A 21,961-nucleotide genomic window follows, 5' to 3' on the forward strand; every position below is an offset into this window, starting at 1 on the left:
ATGCCGTTCGGGCTGATGGACGCCCCCGCGACCTTCCAGGCCATGATGGTGCGTGTGTTAGACGGGTACGCGGGCGAGTTCGCCGCCGCGTACTTGGATGACGTCATCATCTGGTCACGGTCGTGGGAGGACCACGCCCGGCACCTCGGCCTGGTCCTTGAGCGGCTGGCCAGACACGGCCTCATGTGCGCCCCCCAGAAATGCCACGTGGGCGCGGCTGAACTGGAGTACCTAGGGCACATGGTGGACGCGGAGGGTTGCCGCCCTATGCCAAAGCATCTGAACCTTATTGAGTCCAAACCCGCCCCACGAACCCGCAAGCAGCTGCAGAAGTTGATGGGCCTTCTCAACTGGCTGCGCTCGTTCATTCCGCATTTTGCCAGCATCACAGCCCCAATGACAAACTTGCTGTCACCCAAGCTCCGGTTTCAGTGGACCAGTGAAGCGGACGCCACCCTGGATGCGGTGAAACGGCAATTCCGCGAGTGCCACCAGCTCGCCCGTCTGCAGCCTGACCTTCCCCTGTTCCTTCAGACAGACGCCAGTCAGGAGGGGATGGGGGCCGTCCTATACCAGGTGGGGGACAAAGGCGTGCGCCGGGTGGTGGAGTACGCCAGCGCCAAGTTCGGCCAGCCCGAACGGCGGTACCATGTGAACGAGCAGGAATGCATGACCGTCGTTTGGGCTATGCGCCGCTACCGCCACCACCTGGAGGGCCGCCGGTTCACGCTGCGGACGGACAGCCAGTGTCTCCGCTGGCTGGACTCCGCCCAGGGCCGCAAGTCGAAGTTCACGAGGTGGGAGCTGATGCTCCAGAACTTCGACTTCGCGGTCGAGCACGTCCCTGGACGGGACAACCAGTTCGCCGACGAGTTGTCGTGCCATCCCGACCCACACAACACATTTCAGGATGACCAGGACTGGCAGGGGCTGTTGCCGCCAGAGGGAGCCGCGCCGCCGGTCATTCCGGGGGAGGCGCCCGCAACTTTATTTCACATCCCAAGGGACCCCGATCATCCCGCCGTCTTGCCTGTGGGGACCCTGAGTGAATTAGTGGAATTCGTGAAACAGGCCCAGCGGACAGACGACCCCACACAGGCCGAGGTGCGGTCATGTGGGGAGCAGGTTCACCCCTACCACAGGTGCGTAGACGGGGTGTTGGAGACCCGGGTACCAGGGGACATGTACGCCTGGCGCCTTCATGTGCCGCTCGGTGCCCGCGAGCAGGTCATGGGCTTCCACCACACGCACGAGCTGGCGGGACACCCAGGTGCGCACCAAACCCAGTTAGACATCCGTAAGACCTTCCATTGGCCGGGGGTGACGCGGGACGTACGGGACCTGGTGCGGCGCTGCCAGCAGTGCCAGCAGAGAAAGACGAGGCGGTCTGACGGGGTGGAGCAGCAGCGCCCCCGACGGCCCCGCGACCCGTTTCACACCCTGGCCCTGGACATAATGGGGCCCTACCCGCGGACCACCCGGGGAAGGAGGTTCTTGGTCGTCATCACAGACATTTTCACCCGGTGGGTCGAGGCCTTCCCGGTGTCCAACGTGCGCGCCGGAACCATAGCCGCCCTGCTGGACCACGAGATATTCCCGCGGTATGGTTTCGCGCGCGTGCTGTTGACGGACAACGGCTGTCAGTTCAGCGGGAGGCGCTGGAGAGCTGACTGTCGCTGTTGGGGTCTCGACCACCACACCACCCCCATTTACCATCCCCAGGCCAACCCCACTGAGAGGCGGAACCAGGAGGTCAAGGCGCAGCTGCGGCTGAGGTTGGGGGACGACCACTCCAAATGGGACGTCCACCTGCCAAAGCTGTTGTATATCCTCCGGCGCCGCACCAACGCTGTCACCGGTCATTCCCCTGCCGAGCTCCTGTACGGGAAGAACTTGGCGTTGCCCGGGGAAAGCAGGGTGGCCGATGTCGCCATGGGCACGGTGGCGCGCCCCAATCATGAGGAGGGGAGGGAGCACGCCAGACAACGGCAGGCCCAATTCCTAGTGGCCCACACGCCCATGAGTAGTCACCCCCCACCCCCCATCCAGCCAGGTCAGCTGGTATATGTCAGGCAGCACCACTTGTCTTCTGGGGCGCGTAACTTTTGTGCGGGGTTGGCGCCTCGATGGTCGGAGACACGGGAGGTCCTGTGGAGGACGGGCCCCTCATCCTATGCGGTCCGGACGCCAAGGGGGCGGCCCGCTAAAGTGCACCGGGACGACCTGCGCGTAGTCGCGCATGGGGTCAGAGTTGGCCCAACGACCCCCTGTTCACCATCCCCCACACTCCAGGAAGCTACAGATACGCCGCGGGAAGGAGCAGCACCTGAACCCACCACCCGGGGGGACATACACACGGGCGACACAGACGTGGGTAGCCCCGATCAGGCACATGAGTGCAACCAACCCGACCTCCGGGACACCCCGAGCAGGTCCCCGGTGCCGCTGGCCACAGTTCCGCACGTCCCCGAGGAGGTGGGGAATCCGTTGGTCTGGTTTCCTGACGAGGAGGGGGAGGAGGTCTGTGAGGAGGAGGACGACGAGCCACTCTGGCCGCTGGACCTCAGCCTGGCGGACGCCACGTTCCGGGTGTCCGTGGACGAGCCCGAGGAGGGGGAGGAGCCGGACAGTAGGGATAGGCGCCCTACCTGCAGACGTCGGGCGCCGGTAAGGACGTGCTGCGCGGACGACAGCCAGCCGGTAGAGTTCGCTCCTGTCCCCGCCGTGGAGGCGAGCTGCCCGACCACCCAACCGGACACGAGGGAACCTACCACACTCTGCCCAGTGGAGACCCCTACCAGCATAGTCCCCACCACACGACCACAGAGGGCTCGCCGACCCCCGGCCTACCTGGCGGATTACGAGTGGTCCAGGTCCCCGTCGAGCTACTCCACCCGGGCGCGGCCCGTAAGGGGCGATCCAGGGGTGCCAACACTCGTGGCCGGACCCCTATCATCCCCCCCGCCCACGTCATCCATTCCACCACCCTGCCACACTCCGACCACGCTGACCCCCCCACCCACTTGTCACCATATTGAGCTAGAAGAGACGCACGTCGCTGCCCAGTCCCAGGGGGGGAAAGGACACGGGTCAGGGCGTAACCCCTTAGCATTCATTGAGTGGGAGAGGTATTCAGGGCAGAATGTTTACATCACAACACACCATCCACTCCGCCGCGTAGTGTATGGCTCGCAGTGCGGCGAACGTCAGTAAAGTGCTCAGCGTGTGAAGCGAGGCGTTGATGCACATAGCGGTCTCAGAGAAGGGGGGGCATTTGACGCCGACCGCCAATGCTCCTCTGTCGCATAGACCGCTATGCCTCATCAACGTCTCGCAAAAGTGTGTGCACCGAACGCGCCCGTGTGCGCAGCAAAGTGCAGTTCGTGCGACGAGGCGAACGCCATACAACGAGTTCTACACCGGCGCAAGGATCCGGCCGGGTGTGGCATATCCTTCCGCCGCACTACAACAAATTGTTATAATTATGTTTTTCCACAGGATTTTATTAAACATTATTTTTTATTAATTAATAATTCAGTCTTTGCAAAACCATGTTTTACTGTGCGATTCGTCCCGAACCTGGCCGGTTCAGTTTCCCGCGAAATTCACACGTTTCCGCGGGAGGGCTGGCGGGGGAGGGGGGTCGCGCGCGGCGACACAGGCAGTGTCCTTCGAGAGCTCACCCAGGCCGGCAGCCTGCGCGCAACGCGGAACCTTCAACCTTTGCATTCACCGACATGTAGTTTTCAATAGTGTAATTTCTTTTCAACCTTTTGTACAGTTCCGCGGTCGGCCTAAATTTACCATGAGGTACTTATATTAATTCAATCAGTGCTCCGAGATGAGTGTTCTACGTCATACGTAAGTACTGTGGGGAGATTATGTGGTTTTACGTCGGCGCTTCACGCCCAACCTAGCCTACAGGCTACTTAGTTTTGGCCCGCACGGGGCAGCCAGCAGGCGACACGTGCCATCAAACTTAATAACGATTCAGTCCCTGGGACACACCTAGACACCACGTAGAGTCGCCGGAGACAAGGGCCTACGTGCTGCTAGCCCAGTTTATCAAGTGTAATGTATTAGTGGAATAGTTGTTCGCCTAAGTGTAATTCGTCATGTCAGGGCTTATGTATCACCGTCGTACGGCAGCGCGCCACCAAACTTAATAACGACTCAGTCCCTGGGACACACCTAGACACCACGTAGAGTCGCCGGAGACACGGGCCTACGTGTTGCTAGCCCAGTTTATCCAGAGCTAGGTATTAGTGTAGTGTATTGTGCTTCAAAATATCGTGTGCCATGTCATAGTGTCTTTTGTAACTTTCGCATCACGTATACGAGTCTGCCCCTCACGCGCATAAGAATCGTGAGCCGCCACTGAGGAAGTGAGCTGCGCGTGTGACTAGTCGCGTCGGGCAAACCGTTACGGCCAGAACGGGCAGCACCATGTATTGGGCTGTGCTGTATTAAATTCACCAACTATCTGAAGAAGTTTTGTGTTATTATTCAGGCGTCCCGAGTGGCCTCAACAGCTCGGGGGGCCCTACTGCGTTGACCCCTACCTCTAGCCACAAGGCCGAACCTTCCCTGAGAACACGAACCTAACAAAAATCACGTCTAACTAATCAGAGGTAGCGGGGACGGCGTCATCTCATGGCCACAAGTTGCGGAGGGTGATTCAAAAGGTGAGACGTCTAGCATCGCAGTCAATTCGGTTGGCCAGAGACAAGGGGATAATAGCAAGCAAGCAGTGCATAAGGATGTGGCAGTGGTACACTGGAAGCCTGGCTGTTCAGCTAAAGTGTCAAGACCAAAATCACCACCCCTAGAACAAGCACCACCTCCTGAGGCTCAAGAATGGGAACCTTTCAGAGGTTTCGAATAGTGTCCTTCAGCACTACCATTTCGAGCGCAGACACCATCTATAGGGGTAGAAGAATTTGAAGACATGTTTGCATCTAGGATGGGAAATGGCTGTCGTTGGCAACAAGATAATGAGACACTTAGAACTTCAAAGAGAAAAACACGATTACCAAACAGACTAAATGATTTTGTAGAGTACTAAGTTAAGGGAAAAGATATGTTATGTATTTAGGTTAAGACATTTTGTATCACAAGGTTGGCATTATCTGGGTTAAGATGGTTGTGTTGTCTGGTTGGTATTATGTATGTGACTGTTGAACTGTAGCCATGTTTGTGAAAGGAAACCTACAATGTTAAAGGCCCTGTCACACTGTCAAATTTTAGCTTCCAACACCTTCCAACATGTTGGATCCAATATCTTTGAGGGTTGTGACGTCACGTTAAACGTCACTATCGCAGCCATGTTTATTTGAGAGATTGAATGTCTAGAGTTTCCTTCAAATATTTTACGTATAGGACTGGTCCTAAAATATGTTGGATGTTGGATGGGATCAGCCAATCAGAGTTATCTGAAATAAAGCGGCCGCTTTTGTTTCCGTTTCCGAAGTGTAATAGTTTAAATATCAGCAATGGCGAATGGGAAATAAATGCAGTTATTGAATTAATACTATTTTATTTCCTGCTGGAATATGTAATTTTTATTGTATATTTTCCTCCAATTGAATCTGTATGTACGGAAGTGCAGGTTAATATATTTGACTAAAAGAAGTTACTGTAGTTTTGGAATATTATGGTCCTTAAACCAGAAAACATCTTCTATTCAACTTACGATCATTATTTGACTGCTATACCAGTTTAGCTTATGTTCAGGTATTGTTGATACCGTACACTAAATTAAAACAGCAAGCATTGCATACAAAATGTGCCATATCAAAACTAGGATATGCATTTCGGAAATTTTACCTACAAATCCAAATTAATAACACCTAAAATAAATTTTAAAATATTTCAATTCAGAGACTTAATGTAACTAAAATTATTTTGGCTTACCCAATCAATCTTTCTTATAAGTCATTGTTCTCCTTATTTCACAATAGCTGCTACTCTGTAAGTATTGTCTGGAATTTTCTGGAATACAGACTTATAATTTCCTGACAATAGATGGTACTGACTTATGTTAAAGCAGCATCTCTGAGTAAGCAAGTAGCTCTGGTGATTTGCAAGAAAGGCCTAGAAATATTAAAATTCTGCCTACGTGTTCAATTATTATTATTTAAGTTTTGAAAGTAATACCATTTTTCGTGAATGTAAATATTTGTGTAGCAGATCCTTGTACGTAAGCCTATACTTCCCAGGCTGTACGAAACAAGCATACCTGGTCTAATATCTTGTTAAAAAATTATTTTAAAGAGATAATGTGACTGAGGTGAAGTTATAGCTTAAAGGCTCAGGTTGAGGTTTGTAACAGTAAATACACTTAATTCAAAATAAAACAAAATTGCCAATTTCTGAACACAGCAAAAATTAACACATTCACTTTAAAGTATAGGAACAATTTTGATGAAATACAAGTGAAAGTGTCCATACAACAGCAGCTAGTTGGGTGAGAAAATAAGCGGGAATGAGAAGGGATATGCCTACTTGCAGATTTACATTTAATTATATGTTTTATTCTTACTAAACATACCTTTAAATATTGTTTTTGAAGAGCACTATAAATTGCACTACAAATTTCAGGTAAACATTTTGAGATGGTGTTGTGTGGAATACTTGTAGAGAACATAAGGGACTTAAATGATTCCCCTGTCGCCAAAAATCTTAATGTAACTGCCAACCTCTGCTTTGCTGGTATAGACTGGCACAAATGAGTATCCTTCTTTGCAATGCGAGACTCCACAATTGAAAGAAGAAGATCAAAACTTTCAGAATCCATTATTTCATAGTTCGGAAATGAATCGGCATCTTCGTATCGAAGTTCATGACAAAAAGGGGTAAAACACCATTTGTTTGCCGGGAAAGTATCCACTGTCTCGTCCACCATCTGCGTTTCCTTTTCTTAGATTTCTCTTCTAGTTTACTGAGACTTGCTACAATTGCAATTACAGCTACAGCTTTTGAAACACTTTGATGCTCTTAATGCAGGCATTGCAAACACCTGGAAAACGTAAATTTTAAACTGTGTATGATCACAATATACCTAAATTGGAATATAACCTACTTAAAAAAGCCCGCGTTCCTTGACCCAAAATTTGTTTTTGATTCTAAATACTGTCATTTACAGTTCTCTACAGAATGTTTGGTAAAACGAGCTCACTCAAAGAAAATTGATAGTGTGAAATGACTTCAAATATATTTTACATTGCTCGTCAAATAATATTGAATACAATAAGGCCCTGTCACACTGTCAAATATATTGTATCCAATAAATTGGACAACAAAATTTGAAGGGTGATTTTGGATGAAATACATCTTCAAATATATTGTATTCAATATTATTTGACGAGCAATGTTGTGCCGTTAATTAGTAAATTCGACACGAGATATTTTAAATTTTTATTATGATTTTAAATTTTTGTGTGGAAATTTTATTTGCTCTACTATAATGTAATTTTAATTTGTTAGTCCGGTGTACTCCTCTGAGTTAAACTTTGTCGCAGTGCTCTGGAGCCCCTTTCCCATCGGCGTATCGGATATTCTGCTGGCCTAATCACTGACTGGCAGACCGCTTACCATTTCCCCCGCCTTCAGTCACGCCTCAAGCCAGTTATATTATTTCCCTTCGTGACTCTAACTTCATAGGCAAGGCTGTAGCTTGCAGGCGACCAGTTCGCAGAGACGAGCTGAGATCCGCCTTTTTCATCACGTCGTAGGGTTATATATTTGCCCCTCTGTAGCCACGACGGGGCGTAGTTTCCCACCAACGTTGCATTTTACCCCCACCTCCCCCCCTTCTCAGTTCCAAGTAAGACCAATGACCGGTCGTAACCCCCTGGGGACCGGTGACCGTTCTCTAGGTCTGCCACGCAAAAACGAAGGCGCCAAAACTGATCACTAGCGCTTCCTAGCGGCCAAGTCGCGAACTTCTCCGCTTGCCTGCCCGCTAGGGCGCCAGAGAGCAGCACCTGCTTTCCCTTGTGTTATATGGACACCGTGGTCGAGTCGATTGTCTTCAACTCAGACCACCTCCGACAGAGATCGCTACGGTCGCCCAGTGTGGCCAACTTCAAGACTCCTGCTAGAGTTTTTTTTTTTTGCCCGCATTCGGGCAACTTCGGTATTTTTCGGCGGGCAAGACACCCCCCCCTCCCTTCCACCTGTTAGATCCGGGGGGGCACTTTTTAATTACGAGACGCCGTTTACCGCGAGACAGACCAACTCGCGTCGCGTCTGCAGACAGGCCTCCATCGAGTATCGGCGAATCGGCGAGACTTCATCCGACCGCTAACGACTATGTAGTCGCGTTGTATAAGGGATGCTATCCCTCAAGTCCATTTTAGTAGATTAGTCTGTCTGCATAGTTTAGTTATTTGCCTTAGAAATTTTTCTCTTTGAAATTTATTATTATGAAGAAATCATCCGCGTCCTGCCGCGCAATTCGCGAGCTCCCGAGCCTGGCTGACTCCACGACTGCAGCGTGCTGGGCAACTCCCCTGTTTTGGTGAGTGATAATTCGCGAACCCTCCTTTTTCCCTTTAAATTTGTTTTCCGGGCATTTTCTGCCCCATAGACTGCCTGTATACCAGTTCTAATCAGTTTTGATTTGGACTGTTGCAGACAGGGTTCGATGACCGGGAGAGATTGATACTCTCATCTCGTGCCCTCCCCCCTTCCCTGTTCCGTGGGAAGATACATTAGAAGAAACTTTCTACCACCCGCCGTGATCGTTTGAAGACCCCGGGTGGTAATGTAAATTCAACATTTCCCCCTTACCTAGCTACGAACTATCTTAAGCGGACGACCAACTCACCAGCGACCAGTGTTTGTCTCAAGAAAATGTAAAACGAATAGAACTAATTATCAATTTAATCATGGGATCCATCCACTCATAATGCAAATGTTTATATTTCAAACTAAGAATGTAAATTAGTTTAAGTAAGCGCTGGCCAGCCCCAATTTCGTGTTCCTTTTGTTAATCTTGGAAAATTGCTAAATCTTTTGTATGTATGTTAAAATAATTGAAACATGATATTCATCAGGGCAAATAAAACAGGGAAACTATAGATCAAGTTAATCGTGTAGTTTTTATTTTATTGATTATAACGATCCCCCAACTTCCCCTTTGCTTGTTACAGGAAGTTCCTAAATTGTGTTTGTTCCCACCTCGTGTCGCCTCTGGTAAATCATTTCATTTAACGTATTTTTTTTTCCAGCTTGTTTCCAAGGCTCTTTTAATTAATTCCAAATAATTCTATTTTGAGGCACGAGGGGCGTTACAATGTAAAATATATTTGAAGTCATTTCACACTATCAATTTTCTTTGAGTGAGCTCGTTTTACCAAACATTCTGTAGAGAACTGTAAATGACAGTATTTAGAATCAAAAACGAATTTTGGGTCAAGGAACGCCGGCTTTTTTAAGTAGGTTATATTCCAATTTAGGTATATTGTGATCATACACAGTTTAAAATTTACGTTTTCCAGGTGTTTGCAATGCCTGCATTAAGAGCATCAAAGTGTTTCAAAAGCTGTAGCTGTAATTGCAATTGTAGCAAGTCTCAGTAAACTAGAAGAGAAATCTAAGAAAAGGAAACGCAGATGGTGGACGAGACAGTGGATACTTTCCCGGCAAACAAATGGTGTTTTACCCCTTTTTGTCATGAACTTCGATACGAAGATGCCGATTCATTTCCAAACTATGTAATAATGGATTCTGAAAGTTTTGATCTTCTTCTTTCAATTGTGGAGTCTCGCATTGCAAAGAAGGATACTCATTTGTGCCAGTCTATACCAGCAAAGCAGAGGCTGGCAGTTACATTAAGATTTTTGGCGACAGGGGAATCATTTAAGTCCCTTATGTTCTCTACAAGTATTCCACACAACACCATCTCAAAATGTTTACCTGAAATTTGTAGTGCAATTTATAGTGCTCTTCAAAAACAATATTTAAAGGTATGTTTAGTAAGAATAAAACATATAATTAAATGTAAATCTGCAAGTAGGCATATCCCTTCTCATTCCCGCTTATTTTCTCACCCAACTAGCTGCTGTTGTATGGACACTTTCACTTGTATTTCATCAAAATTGTTCCTATACTTTAAAGTGAATGTGTTAATTTTTCTGTGTTTAGAAATTGGCAATTTTGTTTTATTTTGAATTAAGTGTATTTACTGTTACAAACCTCAACCTGAGCCTTTAAGCTAACTTCACCTCAGTCACATTATCTCTTTAAAATAATTTTTTAACAAGATATTAGACCAGGTATGCTTGTTTCGTACAGCCTGGGAAGTATAGGCTTACTGACAAGGATCTGCTACACAAATATTTACATTCACGAAAAATGGTATTACTTTCAAAACTTAAATAATAATAATTGAACACGTAGGCAGAATTTTAATATTTCTAGGCCTTTCTTGCAAATCACCAGAGCTACTTGCTTACTCAGAGATGCTGCTTTAACATAAGTCAGTACCATTTATTGTCAGGAAATTATGAGTCTATATTCCAGAAAATTCCAGACAATACTTACAGAGTAGCAGCTATTGTGAAATAAGGAGAACAATGACTTATAAGAAAGATTGATTGGGTAAGCCAAAATAATTTTAGTTACATTAAGTCTCTGAATTGAAATATTTTAAAATTTATTTTAGGTGTTATTAATTTGGATTTGTAGGTAAAAGTTCCGAAATGCATATCCTAGTTTTGATACCTCATTCCTGATGGCACATTTTGTACGCAATGCTTGCTGTTTTAATTTAGTGTACGGTATCAACAATACCTGAACATAAGCAAAACTGGTATAGTAATCAAATAATGATCGTAAGTTGAATAGAAGATGTTTTCTGGTTTAAGGACCATAATATTCCAAAACTACAGTAACTTCTTTTAGTCAAATATATTAACCTGCACTTCCGTACATACAGATTCAATTGGAGGAAAATATACAATAACAATTATTCTAGCAGGAAATAAAATAGTATTAGTTCAATTACTGCATTTATTTCCCATTCGCCATTGCTGATATTTAAACTATTACACTTCGGAAACGGAAACAAAAGCGGCCGCTTTATTTTAGATAACTCTGATTGGTTGATCCCATCCAACATCCAACATATTTTAGAACCTGTCCTATACGTAAAATATTTGAAGGAAACTCTAGACATTCAATCTCTCAAATAAACATGGCTGCGATAGTGACGTTTAATGTGACGTCACAACCCTCAAAGATATTGGATCCAACATATTGGAAGGTGTTGGAAGCTAAAATTTGACAGTGTGACAGGGCCTTTAAGAGTTGTGTCTTTAATAAATGAAGACATGCGCAGAACATAATAATTACACTTTCTACAACTTTGTTTAAACATTTGTTTTATATCTTGAACCATTTTCGAGATAGAGGGCAGAGCGTGCGCAGTGTTTGTCAACCAGTAGTCCCGATTAAAAACATGCCGTATTAAGTTTATAAATTATTGATAAATATATAATTCTAAATAATTTGCATTTTTATTAACTATTACATTATGATTATTTTTTTTTTAATAATTCATTACTATCTATTCTTTAGAGCCGTATTCCAAGACACAAAAATAAGGGCTTAGGAAATGATTATGCAATACCTGTACCCTAACCATATTCCAAGTGCACGATAGAACACGGCCAGTCCCTTACTTTAGGGCAATGATTTTTGGTGTCCTATCTGTTGCCGATTTGATCCATAATAGTATATATATATATATATATTCCTTTTTAATGATTTTTAACGGAACTTTTACGATTACAATTCCCCCCCCCCCTATTATCTTAAAAAACAGCAAACATAAATATGGCCAAAAATTCATCGTTTATTCAAGTACAACAAAAATTAAATATTTTATTTCACATTATAATTCCATAGTTTTAAAAAATAAGCTAAAATTACGATGGATTCCACGAAGTACAACTGTTTATAGCCACGCACAAGTCCTCGTTTATTAAAACGGCTGCCGATCTTATACCTTACAGGGGTTCAGTTAGGATACGTTTTGGAATATGACCCGAGAGTTAGGGTACGGCAGTTGCCCAACAAGGCAGTGCATATTCGCTACCTTACTCAAATGTCTTGGAATACCGTCCTAAGTGTATCTCAGGCCGAAGCCCATATGCTCTAAGCATGCATGGTGTTAGCCATGCAGGAGTAGTAGCATGTATCATGTGCTAAGAGAGGAATTGGCCAGCCATGGCAGCTATTGGCGCCATGACTGACTATACTAGATTAAAACTAGATAAGTTGAGCCCAGGTAAAACCTGCATAGATACAGGGAAAACCCTGGGATTTGAAATGCGGGATGCAAAAATTGCATGCATTGATATCAAACAGAATGCTTACGGGAAGTAGAAGGATGGATTTGGAAGTAAAGTTGGATAAATTAGAAAAGTCTACTCACGAATTTTTTTTTTTCGCGTGTGTGATGTTTTAGCGGTGGGTGGGGAAGGGGTTTGGTTGGCTTGGACATTACTGTCCTACAGTAATGCTCGTTGTGTCCTACCGATTGTTTACTATAATTTTATATCAAAGCTTACTCTTTGACATTTTATTCATCCCCTTGCTGCCAACCAAATTAATTTATAATTAATTCATGCAAGTATTTAACATTCAGATATTATTGACAAATTTTGCTTAAGTTGCATTAACTTGTTTGTAATTACAAAATAAAATTGGCGTTTATAAATGTAATGGAAGTTTTCGCAGTTAATTAAACAGTTCTTTCGTCCTCCGTGTGGAAAGGTTGACGTGGCTGCTTGTGCGCATGCGCCGTCCGGCCTTACGTGGCAAGCACAGCTGTTTTGTTTGGTGTGTAGTAAACAGAAATAAATTACTGATTTGAATTGGATTTTGTTATTGTAGCTGGGATATTTTGGTTTTGATTTCGTGACAGTAGGTTGAATTAAAGAACTTATAACGGCCCATTATTTTTTCTAGATTGAACGATGTGCTTTTTTACGAATATGTCATCTAATGATAAATGTTGTATTTTTGTTTAATTATTGTAAATGTAAGATTTACGGAGCATCCGATGTGTGGCAGTTTGCTATAAATTTAATGTTGAGAGAGTGATACAGAGTTTCATAATAGTAGAACTGCGAAAATATAATCAGATTGCAAAGTGGGGTTAAGTTTGACATTTGAACTTGTGTGTTTGCGTCGATTTTTTTTATTATTTGTCTTCTTGACGGTATGTATTGTGGCAACATATTCAGACTTGTAGTTTTAATAGTTTTAATTGTAGCTTCAGGGAAAGTATTTTAGGAGTTGAATTGTTTTGTGCTGTTTAGGCCATGTCACGTTTCAATAGGGTGACATTGATCACGGTCTCGAAGTGACAGGTTAACCTAATTATGTGCCCTTTGCAAACTACATCTGTGCAATAAATTTATTTTCTGTTATTTAATATTGGCTGACCAGCTTTGAAACATCTTTGAGATATGTGAAGTATATTTACACCACATGTTTTTTTGTCCTGTTGTTTTTCTAAAAGGGAAATGTCTAACGTTATGGCCTTCTGATTTTCTGGAAGATGACGTGATTGATGGGCGGTTGGGAAATGGACAGATGTAACTGATCATTTTGAGTCTAGTTTTATTTTTAATTAAATTATAACTATTGCAGAGTACTAAAAATTAAAACTTTATGATCAAAAGCCATTTCACGTTAAAATAGTTACCTGCCTTTTTTTTTTTTTTTTTTTTTTAATTATCACGTCATAACATTATTTCAACACCTAGACCTTGTAAAATATGAAGTTTGTTTGCACTTTAAAAACCAAAATGGCTTCCAAAATGGGAAGTAAGCAGAGGATGTTTACAGACAATTTTTTTTTGTATATTCAACAGTGTGGGAAGGGGGAAGGCTACAAGGTGATCTGAAAATGCTAAGAGGAATGGTCAATGAGGAATGGTATGGGGCTAAATGCAGACAAGACAAAGTTAGTCAGGAGGAGGATGGTAGTAACGGAAGGGGCAGGATATAAGGGAGGCAGCCAAATCAAGTACTCGAGGGCAATTCACTAGAACAACCTGGGATGCGAAAGCAGGTTCAGAAAGTGGTCAAGTAGGGGAGGAGGGTGCTGGGTCTGCTAGGCAGAACACTGAAGGATACAGGAAATAAGTTAAGGGAAAAGGCATCTTTGACGTTGATCATGATGGTGACCCATACCTGGTAATGGAGTTGCAAGAGCTGGAGAAGGTGCAGGGCAACGTGATGGGTCATGGGTATGTGGAGGAGAAGGAAAGAGCAAGTGGAGAGATGCAGAGCGTAGGCCATGTGTTATGTTCAAGGGACTGGGTTAGGAAGCGTTGCTGGAGAGGAAGAGGAGGGTGAAAAGGCTGGTAAGGTTTTTTAAGATCAAGTGAGAGCGGGTTTGGGAAAGATACGAAATAGGTTGTGTAAAGGAGGGTACCGAGGTAGGAGAGTCTATGGAAGTCACAAAGGGATTCGAGACGAACAGAAAGAGGGAGGCACTAGTCCGTGATGAGGACAGTATGGAAGAGGGATGTCCTGGAGGAAAAGGTGTTATAGATGTAAAGGACCTGTGTAGATAGCTTGAAGGTGAGAGAGAGTGAAGTGGGGGGAGGACTCCTTGTCACCGGGTGGAAGCCCAATTGCAAGCGCTTGTAAAAGAAAGTGTGCAGTGCATGAATATTATATTCTCTCTGCATTTCGCCTTCTCTCCTTTGAATTAGGACAGATTGACAGCTCAATTGTAAAGATTGGGAGGAGGGTGTGACTGTTTGCTCTCTTGTAAGTTGGGACATGATCTTAAGTGAACATATGTATTTTTCTACTAGTGTTACTACGACACAACTGATTTTTAACAACTATCAGCCACAAACACTTAACTCATAAATCCGTGTTTGTAATCAGTGTAGTAATCAGTTCGTATTTGTTGTTAAATTAGGTTACCAGTATTTGAAATTGTGTTGATAGGTATTGAAAGCTTGTTCTAAAATGATCATTCATGAAAAAAAAGTGTTACTTCAATTAATGATCTGAAAAATATAACCTTATACCTATCCCTCACTTAGCACGACTAATTCGTTCCTAAAAATGCTCATGTTAATCAAAATTGCGTATTGTGAGGCATTAATTTCCATAAATAGCTAGGCTAATTTAATTAATGTGTACCAAAATTGTCTAGGAAGATATACTTTACGTAATATACATGCGTAGAATAACACTCGACGATAAATATGTCACACCATTAATCTTTATATGCCTCCTATCACACTTTGTATGACAATACGACACCGCGTAACGAGAGATACGTGGTTATGTACTTTATCGTCAGTCGGCTGGCTGACTTGCCCGCCCGGGCGTGACCTTCAACTCACATCGCGTACCTTTCCAAACCATCCTTTACTGACATTGGAACCGATATTACTGTCCGGATAATTACATTTTAATTTTTCAAAAATTAAAGTATTTACCGTGTCTTATTGCATAATCGTCACACAATTTATAAAAAGATCAAGTTTCAAAAGTAAATGTGCGTTTTTTATGCGAAAAAAAATGTTGTTAGGCAAAGTTATTCATAAAAACATAAACCATTCATGGAAAGTACATTTATTTAAAAAGTAGTATATAATAAAAGCACGCCAAACAATTTAAATTAATAAGTCATGCAACAAAAACCTTTCTTCAACTTTAAATATAAACACAAAATCTGTGACCCAAATGCGAGCCTGAACTAACGCATAATTATCGTCATAGTACACACCACAAAATAGTGCAGGCTATCAAATGTAGCAAATTCGTCACAAGACAGAGAGCGCAAGTTGCATGCAATCGGCAGATATCAGTATCAATATTCGACTACGTGTGTGCGCTCTATACGGGAAGCAACATATCCAAACATGAATGATACCAAAAAAGGTCTGGCTACCTTTTTATAAATGGTACACCGCGGCGATGCAGACTAACAGATACCTAAAGGTTATAATGTTTGAAAAGTCTTCAAAAGAAAATTGTGGGCATAATTGACTTGCGTAAAACTAAAGTGTGACCAATATAAGCATGGCCTTCATGTCAATCTGCGCGCCGTAATACTTCTAGTTTTGTCTCAAATACTTGAACACGCTGCATTATGAGTGATCAAACATGTACAGTTAACGGCAGCTGAATTGGCAGACGTTGCTTTTGTTTGTGTGAATTCTTTGCTACTGGCTAGACTGAGTTCACGGCCCGGTCTGTGGCCATGTAACAACGGTACGGCACGGTGGCATACGCGCGGACATAAAAACATTTGGTCCTTTACACTTCATAGCCACAATTTAACTTGCCATAGCTGATGATTGTACAACAGCCGATAGTGAAAACAGACCTACGCGCGCATCTCTTTCCCCCTTGTTTGGCTAACTGTATCCCAAGGCACATCTGTTGTTTACAAAAGTTGATACAGACTTTGTGGCATCGTGCCCGACTTTTTTTTTTGCCTGTTGAGATTTCGCGCTAACTGAAATTTACAGACTATTCAAGACTGGGCAGTAAAATTAACATTGCGCTAAATGAATCCGTGCAATCTGAAGACGTGCTAAGTGAGGGATAAGTGTATTTTCTTATTTGTTTTGGCATAAATTATGATTAGTATATACATTAGGGTTAAACATTTGTAAAAACTTACTGAATTAAAAAATAAGTAAATAGTACACCACATATGTTCTTTCTTTTCTCAATTAGTATTATGAAAATTATTTAAGGCCTGCCTGTGGATTGGCCCTAAAGCAAATAAGTCCTGAGGAAACTGTCATATTATATATTTAATTCAGAAAAGTTAGGTGTCAAGTTGGTATCAAGCTGTTGGCTAGCAGCTAAACCTGAAAATAAATAAATAAAAATTTCACTGTACAGTGGCAAGACAGAAGTGTGGAAACATTTTAATGATACCACCAAACCAATAAAGTTTAATTTTTTTTGCAAATGTTATTAATAAAGCCAAAGTGCTGAAATAGCAAAAGACCTCATGCCAGGATAGTTGTTGTTGTTGTTGTTGTTGTTGTTGTTGTTGTTGTTGTTATTATTATTATTATTATTATTATTATTTTAATTTTTAAGATCAAGTACTTCATTTCATTAAGAAACCACTTGAAGTCCAGTAGGTTACCAGAAGCATAGCATAATCTATGAATACAGACTGTTTCAGTGTGTGGAAGATCCTTAATGTGCACATTGAGGCATCTGTACACACCATTTGGAATCGTGCATTCATTTCCAACAGCAAAATGATGAAGATGATGATGCATTGTATAGAGTTGAGGTGACTTCTATTATGGATGGCTTGTCAAATTCCCACAGGATTCCCCAGTGGGGAGATCAAAACCTTAGTGATAGTTATGCATTGGGTGGAACACTATTTCGTACTAAATGTGTGATTTGGGACTATAGGTAATGTGTTCGTTGGGCTTAAGGTCACCTACATGTGTGAATAGAGCAGACTTAGAGCAACTTTCTGTAAATAAGTTGCCCATCCTCGTGTATGTCCTGTTTCAACACTGAACAGAAACATGAGTCATGGCCATAGAACGGAATAAGACCTTTAATTTTAATTTACTTGTGATCCACAATTAGAGATCAGAAATTAAAATTTAATTTTTGGACCAAGTGATCCCATGCTCATTTATGAAACAAATGCTAGCAGTTATTGTATTATGACATGCAGAGTAGAATTGTACATATTTCCAAATGCTTTTTATTTACATAGTTTCTTTCTATTTATATCTGAATTTGTTATAATATTCTGAAATTAATTTGATATTAAATTCATACATGTGGTGTGAAACAAAATTGACATACATATAGTGAAAGGTCTTAAACCCTGCATGTTCAGGACCATGGTCTTGCTTGATTAGCAATTTTGCTGGTTTATCGAACATCAATATAGTTAAACGGAAATATCAAATGTGAAAATACGAAATGGAAAAAAGTAACATGCAAGAAAATTGGAAACACTTTACTGAAACGAAAACTGACTGTAATGATAAACTCTGTGCAAAAAACCTAAAACGCAGGCAGCTCAGTAATTCGAACTGGTAGTCTACGTCAAAAGCCGGAAACTACCAAAAAAAAAATCGGAACTAGAGCAGTTTGATTGGTGCCTCATTACAGAATGTACAGAACCATAGAATGCTGGATTAAAAACCTTTCGCTGTGCAGTGGAATCCCTCTTATCGAGCTCCGCTATAACCGGCCACCACGAGTTCGAGATAATGACTCATGGATTTGCAGCCACTTGCGTCTAGCCGCTAGCCTATTCAGTTCGGTTGAGCTGCTTTTTTTTTACTGTGGTGTTGACCGGTTAAAAGGGCTGGTTAAGGGGGAGTCCCTGGTACTATGTTTGCGTGATAATGTTGCATGGGTCTATTGGGTGTGTAGCAACAGCTGGTGTGTCGGTGCAGGTGGATGAGGCAAGATGCACCCCCAGTACCTGCCCCAGCAGTACGGCGGCCTGGCAGGGCTGGGCCAAGGCGGCCCGCCGGGGGCCTCCCGGCCGTCCCCTTCCGTCACGCCGGGCTCCTACCAGCAGCCAGCGCCCACTCAGGTGACGCACGCACCTTCGTCAGTTTGTTGTGGTGTGGATGATAAGTTCCATAATATATTTGCAGGATCCGAGAACATGTTTATTTTTATTTATTAACGAATATCTTAGCGTGCACATGGAATCTAGTTATTTCTCTTCACATCTCTAATCATTCAATTCATGTTTGGCTCGTACAATTATTATTTTCTCAATTTGGAATTTTTTTTGCTTCGGCCAATAGTAGCAGCTGTTCTGTAACAGCAGCAGATTTTATTAATACGTCAAAAAACATTTTTTATATTTTTTAATTTTTAAAATTATAATTATTATTATTTAGGCGTGGTTTTAAAATGTAGTGAAAGATTCATTACAAGATGTTTGCCTTTTTCATCAGAGAATCATAACTTAAATTTACTGTTGCATATGAATTTATATTTATTTTTCAACTGCCCAACATGAGTTAAACAAGACCCACCAATTACAGTTCTTTGTTATTTTTTCAAGTGAAACTTCCTTGCTGAGGGGGTTACAATTTTCAAGCATTACGAAAATTATGATCCTATGAGGGGAATAGTTAGGTACGTGGTGGGGGAACTGGTAGAGGAGGAGAGTGCTTCAGCAACATTACCACTCCATCGCATGCATTAGTGGTCGAATGGGAAGACAGCAAGTGGAGAAGGGATAGGTACCTAGCGGAGCATGTATATGCTAGTTGTAACGGCTAGAAGGGGAGACGGCAGGGGAGAGATATAAATGACGTAGCAGTGATACTACGGTTCTCCTAATGCTTCTTTTTGTCTCCTCTAATTATTATTATATTTTTTTTTGAGATCATACCCGCATTCTTGCTATTCTCATTTATTATCTCTAGTTCAATAAAAAAAAAGTGCTGATAAAATATCTGTATACCTAATAAGCATGAAGTTTCTCTTCACATGGACTCCATGCACACTTTTTTTTTGTTTTGACCTGTGGCTTTTTACGCTCTTATGTTTTATTCACCCATGTTAAGCAATGAAAATGTCCATTTAAAATTAATTATCAAAAATGTGTTATTAAACTGTAAAAAAATAAAAAAATAAATTTAATGAAAACTATCTGTTCTTGTTGGGCTGCAAAAATTGTGGAACACTGCATCAGTGCTGCTAAGTAGTATGGATTTTCATTAATTATTACTGATTTAGACATTTAGTCATGGAATTATGGAGAGTTATTTATGTATTATGCAAAATATAATCTTAATGACATGCTGAAAACATTGTGTGTACCTATCAGGATTTTGTATACAGTAAATCTTGTTCATGTAGCTCATGAAATAAAAAGGTAAACCTTTTGCAAAGTTTTTAACATAAAAATCAATAAACTTAATTTACCTTTTTAAATATTTAGAGTTCGCAAACCTGTTTAAATTTTTTATATTTATTGAATGAATTAGCTTGTTACTATATTGAAGGGAGTGTTATCTAATAATTTGTAGACGATAGTTATGGTTGTGAACTTTATTGCATTTGTTTTATGAGTGTTTCATTGTATGCATAAATGTGACTACTGCTGCCCATACACTAGGAGAAACTTATTTTTTAAGAGAATTCAGTATACCTAATTAATAGTTTTCAAGAAATTGAGGCTTATGTCTGTGTACTCCCGTGGCCACAGGGAAGTCCCCTTGTCCAACGGATGGGCCCAGGCTCTGGAGGTTTCCCTCAGAGCGATGGCAGAGACATGAGGTCACTGGGCCCCCAGAGTATTGGTATTCCAAACGGCCCTTCCCTGCCACCAACAGGTCCTCAAGGTGAGAGTATTAGATTGCTTTTTTTTCATTTAAACAACAGTTGATGCTGTTTGATCAATTCACACTAATATATACATTTTGAGAAAAATTTGTGTGTTTTTCACTGCATTCACTTTAACTTTACTATTCTGTTATATTAAGTTTACTCAAGCAGGCAACAGAAATGGAAAAATTGTTTAAGATCATGAAATAGGTGTATTTTTTGGTTTGGTTATAATCTATATATATATATATATATATGTATGTATGTATGTATGTATATATGTATATGTGTGTATGTGTGTATATGTGTGTATATGTGTGTATATACACACACATACAGACCTCTATTTTGCAAATGGTTTATTTGCAAAAATTTTATATATACAAATAGGTTATACAGCCTAAAGATTTATATTATTTTTATGGTGTTGCATACCTTTTTTCTCGCGAAATTTCACGAAATTGGTCATTTTTCTGGTTTGGTGCAAAATGGGGCAAAATACCTCAATTTCACGAAATTTCTTGTGAAATATTCCATTTACAATAATTTTTTTAAGAATTGCGCAGGAAAATGTTTAAAAGTCCAAAATAGAACTCCACACTATATGAGAATATTTTACAGAAAGAATTCTAGGCAAATCATTTCTTCAATTTGTAATTCATTAATATAAATATCATATTTTAATGCCCTTGGCTTTAAGAAATGGGTTCATAACATTTACTAACCTAACTATTAGTTGGCCAACAGTTTTCGTAATGGCCATTGCAAGCCATAGATATAAAATAAATTATACAAACACTTTCTCCTAGTGATGCCTACTGAATTTTATAATTTTTTTGGCTGTGATTTTTTACATTTTTATTTCAAAACCCAGTAATAAGAAAAAATACTTGATTTTATAGAACATATTTATATAATATTATAAATGCGAATGTGAGTTATTCGTTTGTTTGTTACGCTTTCATGCGGAAACTACTCAACCGATCATCACGAAATTTTGTGCGCATATTTTCAAGGGTATAGTAAAGGACATAGGACACTTTTTATAAAAAAAATATATTTTTTCTGAAGGGCAAATGTATGATCGTCCGACTGAGAGTTTAAGTAATTTGAATGAAATTTAACACAATGTGGCGTTTCAATAAGTAAATTAAATAATTTGCCACACTAATACTGTAATACAGGCAGTCAATTCACTATTCAGTTTAGTATAGCATCTGTTTCCACATTTATTTTTATTTTTCTGTCACCGCCAAGCAATACTTAAACTTTTTTTAATTTTTGAGGTTTTGTGTTTTTATTTTCTTCGGTGATGGTTGTTTAGGCATTGATGCTGAAGGTTATATTATACTTTCAAGAGAATTTTGTAATTTAGTAGAAAATGATGTGTATCTTATTACTCAAGTTTTCCTGGACTTGCAACAAAATTTGAATAGTGATCAGTGGTTGTGCGCAAGAGAAATATTGGTTCCAAAAAATGATATACATAGTTAATAAAATCAACACTTATATAGTTAATAAAATCAACTCTTATATTTTAAAAGTGGTGCAAGGGGAAATGAAGGAGTATTTGTCAATAGATACAATCATGGATACAGAACAAAGCACTTCATATCCT

At 41.6% G+C, this 21,961-nt stretch overlaps 1 protein-coding gene across 3 annotated transcripts in view; it reads left to right on the forward strand.

Moving 5' to 3' along the window:
* Positions 1-12,776: 12,776 nt before the first annotated feature.
* The window catches only part of LOC134528027 (protein transport protein Sec24C), a 96,201-nt gene continuing 87,016 nt past the window's right edge, over positions 12,777-21,961 (forward strand). The window contains exons 1-3 of one of the 3 annotated variants that reach the window (XM_063361205.1): positions 12,777-12,849; positions 18,447-18,589; positions 20,225-20,360. In XM_063361205.1, the coding sequence (XP_063217275.1) occupies positions 18,461-18,589; positions 20,225-20,360 (265 nt within the window). In that variant the 5' untranslated portion in view covers positions 12,777-12,849; positions 18,447-18,460. Of the gene's footprint in view, positions 13,232-18,446; positions 18,590-20,224; positions 20,361-21,961 lie in introns of all 3 variants that reach the window. The other 2 variants (XM_063361204.1, XM_063361206.1) reach the window with 2 other exon arrangements.

This window comes from Bacillus rossius, chromosome 1, assembly GCF_032445375.1.
Source record: "Bacillus rossius redtenbacheri isolate Brsri chromosome 1, Brsri_v3, whole genome shotgun sequence".
NCBI classification, from domain to species: domain Eukaryota; kingdom Metazoa; phylum Arthropoda; class Insecta; order Phasmatodea; family Bacillidae; genus Bacillus; species Bacillus rossius.